At 57.9% G+C, this 7,179-nt stretch overlaps 1 protein-coding gene across 2 annotated transcripts; it reads right to left on the bottom strand.

Moving 5' to 3' along the window:
* Window positions 1–367: 367 nt before the first annotated feature.
* CIDEC (cell death inducing DFFA like effector c) lies at window positions 368–4,471 on the bottom strand. Of its 2 annotated transcripts, none has more exons than XM_084644558.1 (6): window positions 4,416–4,471; window positions 2,834–2,907; window positions 2,351–2,492; window positions 2,115–2,264; window positions 1,237–1,421; window positions 368–868 (listed from the first exon to the last, which is right to left on the bottom strand). In XM_084644558.1, the coding sequence occupies exons 2-6, from the start codon at window positions 2,884–2,886 to the stop codon at window positions 703–705; spliced, it is 696 nt and encodes a 231-aa protein (XP_084500684.1). In that variant the 5' UTR covers window positions 2,887–2,907; window positions 4,416–4,471; the 3' UTR covers window positions 368–702. The 2 variants fall into 2 exon arrangements, with proteins under 2 accessions (XP_084500684.1, XP_084500683.1); XM_084644557.1 differs by lacking the exon at window positions 4,416–4,471 and adding an exon at window positions 3,209–3,271.
* Window positions 4,472–7,179: the final 2,708 nt, after the last annotated feature.

A 7,179-nucleotide genomic window follows, 5' to 3' on the forward strand; every position in this document is an offset into this window, starting at 1 on the left:
CACTGCTGGTCAGGTTAGCAGTGAAGTGCCCCGTCCCTGCCCTGTGTTGCTGAAGCCAGGATCTACTGTGCAGGCGAGAGGCAGCCCTTGTCACCTCAGAGCTTAATCTGCTTTGATGAGGAAGCAAGGGGAATGGCTTAACAAGCCCCAGGTCTCCCCCTGCCTGCTCACTTCAGAGCTTCCCTAAGCTCAGGAGGGCATTTTAGGTCTGGCTGAGGGGAGATCAGAGATCACAACCCCTGCATAGTGGTGGGATGGTGATGGGACAGGAGGCTGCAGACACCACAGAGATAGGGGTGTATGAACAAGCAGGAGTCTGGAGGCTTTAATAGACTATCTTTAATGTGAATAAATATATTTACAGGGAGTAGCAGACAGTGCCAAGGCTGAGTGAGTGCCATGAGGCAGCAACAAGCCAGGTGAGAGCGAGGCCAGCTCAGGGTGTGGAAGGAAACTACTCCAGGTAAGTCAGCAGCTGCAGGCTGGCTTGAGCTGAAGCAGAGCAGATTCAGGCAGAAGGCAAAGAGAGGTCCTGGGCTTCCAGCACAGAGCCCAAGGGAGCCTGCCCTGGGGAGCTGGGGCCCTCCTAGCTGGTGCAGTGCTGACCTCCCACTCTCCACCTCACGCTCCCAGGCGGATGCGGCAATGGGAGAGGGATGTGGTGATCACAGTAGAGTCCAGGCGCTCGCAAGGGCAGAGACCTCACTGAAGCATTTTCCTGCAGTGAAGGGGCTGGAGGCTCCGCAGAGATGAAGCCTCTTCTTTCTGCTCCTCTGTAGCATCCAGCAGCTGGTGCATGTAGCAAGAGGTGCCGAGCAGCACATGGCCTGTGGCCTGCATGGTGAAGAGGGTCCAGCGCAGGGCTTCCCTGGGGCAGGAGGAGAGCACTGTTAGGGTCAGAAGATGAGCCGAGTGGCAGGCTAGAGGTAGTGAGCTGTACAAGAGGCCAGCACCTGCCTGGAGAACACCCTGCTCCACCCTCCAGCATGAGGCAGCTGAGATGGAATCATGGGTTTAATCCCTTTGTGTAGCACCTGCCCCCAAGACCCAGTAGCTCCCAGAATGGTGTGTGGTGGTGGGGGGGGGTCATCTGGACATGCCAGGCTGGTAGAGGGGGCTCAGATCTGGGCAGCCCAGCCCTTAGACTCTGGTTGGTAGTGTGGCTCTGACTTTCCCAGCACCCCAGCTTAGGTCGCAGGGATCTCTCCCTCCCTGCTACATCTGCCCAGCACTCACTTCATGAGCCTCTTTGCCCCATAGCACCGCAGGTCATAGGACATGCTGTATGTGCCATAGAGTGTGGCCTTGACATTCAAGCAGCCCAAGTCCTGGGGGTTGGTCTTGTACAGGTCAAAAGTCACACAGGCCACATCAATCCTCCGGCGGGGCTTGCGGGAGAGAGACAGCTGGTACCCTGCCACCTGCAAGAGACCAGCCCAGTGTCAGGAAGCAGCAGCCACCACCTCCCCTATATGAGCACCACTGGAACTCCCTGTTGGACAGTCCCAGCTCTGGCCTCATGGACCTTTGCAGGGCTAGCAGTGAGTCAGGAGGCCATCGGCCAGTGCACCCCATGCAGGGGCCAGGCCAACATGGAGCTGTAGGGAGAAGCAGGGAGCAGTTGGCTGCCCAGGACCCATCTGGCAGGGCAGGAAGGCTGTACCTGGACCCTTCCCATAGAGGGCCTATCTTCCCCAGACTGCCCACACTTGTCTCAATGAGGGGAAGGGCAGAGCACCCTGGGAAAGGTGCCCATGAGATGGAACTAAGCCCTGATCCACGCACTGATGGAATGGCACCTCACTGGGGCCCTTCTTAGCACCCATACTCCTGGCTTATCGTGTGGGATGCACAGTGGTAGGCTGGGCAGACTAGACTATCTCTGGGCACCCCAGAAGATCAGGTCCCTGGTACAGGGATGTGGGAGGGTCCCTAATGCCTGGCAGACAGGATCCAGCCCCCCTTCCTAGTACAAGGCACTGCAGGTCAGTGGACTGTGATAGCCCAGGCCTGGCTCCATCCCAAGGAGCCTGGTCCAGCATTGGGGGAGTGACCTCAAGACCCTGACTCCCTGGATCAGCGGGGGGAGGTCATGCCAGGGTCCCATTGCTCACCTTGGCTGCACGCCATGTCTGCCCACTGCCTAGTACCATGAACACTGTGCCCTCCTCCAGCGTCTGGAAGAACTCTTCTGTCTCCACACTGGTGCCATCCTCATCCAGGACCAGTGAGATGGTGCCCACCATCAGCAGCGTGGCACGGATCTGGAAGGCGAGGCCACCGGTGAGGAGAGGCCAGAGAGACAGGCACGACAGGACACCCCCAGGACCAGCTCCCCGCCCATGCTCACCTTGTCAAGCAGGTCCCTCAGGCTCTCCGCCACAAGGCCCTTGCGGATGCTACGGTCCCAGTTGCAGATGCGATAGGGCCGGGCCCTGGGGACAGGACTGGACAGTAGCTGCTGGGTCATGGAGGCACTGACAGAAACACACCTGGGACAGAGGGAGGGATCAGGAAGGGATCTGCCCCACCAGCCCTCCCCAGCTAAGCAGGGACCACCACACCCCACAAGAGAGATCAGCCACCCACTCAAAGCAGAGGAAGAGGAGCCAGTTGAGGACTCTCTACCCCTGTGGCTAGACTAGCCACATCCCCCACAGTGACACAGGGATCATGGAGTGACAGCACAGGGCCAGTAAGCTCAGCCTGTAATCAGCCATGGGACCTGCCCCTTCCCTCTGCACTCCAGCCCTACAGTGAGTCCCCAGGCTTTCAGCCAGCTGTCCCACCCAGGGCTCACCCTGGGGGAGGGTCTCAGCCCACTGACACTTACCTGGAGAGGGAACTTGGGGACAGCAGGCCTAGCGACTTCTTGGCATAGTCCATCTTGGTGATCAGCAGTCTGGTCTGTAGAAAGGGGAGTTGCTCAGTACCAAGGCTGTGGCTCCCACCACCCGCTCTGCCCCTTCCAGCACAGCCCCCACGCACTGCCAGGAACCCACTCAGCCTCTTGGGCACCACTCTGGGCATCATCACACCCACCAGCTACCACATCTAGGCTAGAGACACCCAATGTGACGGGACCTTTAATCCTTCACTGACCTGCCCCCCAAATCAGCATCACCCCCTCCAGATAGCCTCACTCCCCCCCAGCACAGACCCCCCCCTTCTCAAGGTCAGCCTCAGCTACCCCTCTGCACCCCAGAACCTTGTGCTTCGGCTGTCCCATAGCCAGGCAGCCTCCTCCAGAGAGGGCTCTGCCTATGGTCCTCACCACACCCTGACCCATAAGGGCCCCAGTGCAGGAAATGCTGAGCCACGCCCTTTGGCCAGGGAAGGGCTGGGGACAGGCTGCTCTTAGGACACAGGCTGCCTGCCAGCTCAGCTGTTGCACAAGGCAGCACGTGGGAAAGCCACTCAGCAGCACAGGGAGCCAAGGTCCCCGGTCACTCCCAGCTCACACTGCTTCCCTCTTGCAGGGGAACTGCTTTCATTAACACCCTACCTCCCCCAGCAGCATGTTGACCGCACTAGCCCCCCAGCACCTGCTGCAGGGCTGCCCTGGGCCTAGCACTCACATTGTCCCCCCCACCTGTACTCAGCTGGGGCTGCCCTTTGCCCCAGGCCACCCCCTCCCCAGACACCAAAGGCTGCCATCTCTTCCAGGGAGCAGGAGGGACCCCCAGGAAGTGCCACCCCCACCCAAGGCCATGCTCTTTTAGTATAGACCCCTGTACTCCTGGCCATAAAGAATCTGCTCACCCCTCCTGAGTCCCCCCACCCCCAAACACCCCAGCCCTCAAGCAAGCAGGGCCACCACCAAGGAACCCTCCTCCCCCACCTTGGGTGGGGGGGGAGATATCCAGGAACATGCAGCTAAGTGGGAGTAGAAGAGGAATCCTCCCCATATGGGCCACACTTAAGGCAGGGTGTCTGGTGGGGACCCTCCCCCCATGTCTTACCAGAGACCACCACAGCCCTCCCCAACATGGACCAGGAAAATTATTCAGGACTGGGGCTTTTCAGCAGTTTAGTGCTGTGGAGGAGCTGGAGGCAGAGCAGCCAGCACCCCTCAAGCAGCCACCTCCAGCTTCCTGGATTCACCCTCAAATTGCTGCCCTACCCCCATCTTCAGGTCATCCATCCTGCTGCCCCTTACAGCTGGGCCTCCCTCAGACACAGGGCTAGGGAGAGGCTGCCAGGGGCCTCAGCTCTCCCCCAGAGAGATTAGAGATAGCAAGCTACTCATTAGTGCTATAGGAGCAGACATCAGTAATTGCCCTGCAAAGGGGCAAAGCACCCTTTGCCCCACTCTGGGGTGGGCAGAGCCCCACACCTTCAGCCTCTGCCCTTTCTCCCCCCACATCATCCATCTAGCAAGAAGCACAAACCCACAGCCAAAACAGGCACCTTACCTGGAACAGACACTTGCTACCCAGCCAGAAAACCTCTACAGCTTTACTGCCTCTGGCTCAGCTTATATCCTGACCACAACCAAACTCCTCCCTCACCCCCTGCCTCGTTAGCCAATCCCCACGCAGACAGGCAGGGGGGCGGACCTGCAGCCTCTGCCTTGCAGGCTCCTGGGAGCCCCGGGCATTTCCAGGAGGGGTGCCAATGATGGAATTCCCTCTGGGCGAGGAATCCCTCTGCCCACCACCTGCACCCCACAGGCACTGAGTGGGGTGGGCAGCTTGTGCCATTGTTTCTGCGCCTTGTCAGCGTGCCGCCCTGCACCTGACCGTTCCCGGGCACCTCAGTCCCCAGGCTGAGCGCCCTGTTCTGTCGCCCTGGGAGGGGCCTTGGTGGGCTGCACCTAGCGCTGGCTCTAGCCTATTGGGGGTCCTAAGTAAGCAGGAACATTTTGGGGGGCCCACCCACATACAACACATACTAATAATTAATAGGGGGCCCCTTGAGCTGCTCAGGGCCCTCAGAATAGCTTAGTCTGTTTATGCCTAGCACCAGCTCTGGCTGCCCCCTGCGGCCCCGTGTGACTCTCCACCAGCAGGGCCAGAGAGCATCAGATCTTTTACTTTGCCCCTTATCATCTCAGTAGCAGAAGGACACAGATGCTTCAGACGTGCCCCGTAGTTAAAGCTCACTGAGATCTAGTGCAGGGGGCTAGGCGAGAAGAGAGACTACTGGTCATTGTTTCCTATTATTCTTCATAACTGAGCATTTCTTCCTCAGCGGGGGCTGATCAATAATGACATTAGACCAAAGCGCATGATTAGGATTGAGGCTCGTGGGTATGTAGGAAACCACATTAGATTAAACTAAGTCTTCAAGTATTTTTCATTTTCTCCTCATGGTGTCCCTGCAGGGCCGTCCAGGTTTCTGGTGAAAGAGGAACCGTCGGGTCTAAACAATAACGGGGGCGAAACAATTATTAATCCCATAAAAAATCTTATTCAGATCTAGCCAATGAACAATATTGCAGTGAGTTTTAACTCTATGGGAAGTCTGTGACAGGCGGAGTTGAGGTGGTTTGTGTGTGCCTCAGACCTTAACAGGTTCAGATCACTTTTAAATTGAACCGTGTCTGAATTTCCTGGGTTTATAAGGCTTAGTTTGGGGAGAATTGCACCATCCCTGTCATATAAATTGCTGAGGTGTACACGCACCCATAACTCCATCTTAACATAGGGCTTGTCTGGGAATTTAATACAGTGTGGTAAGCATGCATGGGGCTTTATAGACAAATATGACACAGTCCCTGCCCCAAAGCCCTTTGAGCTAACGACCTGATCCTTCAGGCAGGCTGGGTCTTGGAGCTTGCCAGTCGCCCCCTCCTCTCGCTCACATCTGCACGGACTGTCCTCGGGCAGCTTGGCTGCAACAAGTGATGCTGGAGTTTCCCCTCCACGCAGGGCAGGCGCGAGCAACCAGCATGTGCTTCTGCTGTGCAGAGTGCAGCAGCGATTCTGGGTTCCACTGGGCTTGGGACAGACAGGGCCAGCTGGAAGGGACCCTCCGGGCAGCCACGGCCAGGGCAAAAGGCTCCGGCGGCGGGTTCGTGTCGTGGTGGGTCGGCCGGGGCAGCAAACCAGACCTGGGAGAGGTGGCTCGGACCCGGAGCAAGCAGCTGCCCTTAGTTGGAAGCTGTCTGAGGACTCCACCATCTGGCTGTTGGTGATGCCTGGGAGCCGGCAGCTCCAAAGTCACAGGCCCTGCTTTGCCATTGCCTAGCCATTGGCCCCGATCCTCAGAGGTGTTTAGGCTCCTTGAAATCAGAGGACGTTAGGAGCTGAAGTATCTTTGAGGAGCCGGGCGATCCACTCTCTGTCTCATTTCCCCCGTTGCTGAAAGAGGGCTAGCGTCCACCTGACCACTGTGAGGGCTAAGGACTATCAGCAGGGCAGCGCCTGATTCCCCTTGAGCACCCATCGCCACATCATTGCCAACAACCCTCCACCGCAGCCTCTTGTACCGAGTGGGCCCCGGTGCGAATCGCGGGCCTGGCAGCTAATGTCATTCCCTGCCCATGGTGCCCTCAGCCGAACAGCTTGAGGTCTTGGGGGCTGTGGACACGTGAGTATTAAAGGGGATTTTCGCTAATGCTCCTGATTGTGCAGCACATTGCAGCTGCTTTGTGCCTGGGGCTATTTCCGTAGAGGAGGAAAGCTCTGCAGTAGAGCTGGGAGGCTGCCATGGGGAGAGAGAAGCTCCCTCCTTCTGTCTCAGCTGTCAGCAGTAAGAAGGTGAGGAGATGCTTAAGCAATCAGCAACTATTATGGGCAACTGCACCTTGGGTTAAATCAACCTCTGAAGAGAGGAAAATAATAGATGGCTTTGTTATTTCCAGGCGAGGCAAAGAGTGGTCAAGGGGCCTAGCGGTTAGTGCTTTTGGCCCATCCACCTCTTTGAAAAGCAGCTCCCAGAGGTTTCAGTTGCTGCAGCGGGGGCTGGCAGGGAGTGGGGAAGGCTTGTGTGAGGAGAGAAGGGAAGGAGCTCCTGTGGAGGGGAAGGGTTTGAGGCGCAGGCACAGGGAGAAAGGGTTCAGACTGAGTTGCCAGGCAGGCCGGGAGAAAGGGAGCTGCGGCCGGGAGCCTGAAGGCTCAAAGGAATCCTTTCACCACAGGGCACCGTGGTAGTGAGAGGTGCTAGTATCCAACCTCTGGTGCCCCCTCACCTCGCCAGGTGACGGTGCAATAGGACAGCCTGATTCTCAGAGTG

Source organism: Lepidochelys olivacea (assembly GCF_965140295.1).
Source record: "Lepidochelys olivacea isolate rLepOli2 genome assembly, chromosome: 12".
Classification (NCBI taxonomy): Eukaryota; Metazoa; Chordata; order Testudines; family Cheloniidae; genus Lepidochelys; species Lepidochelys olivacea.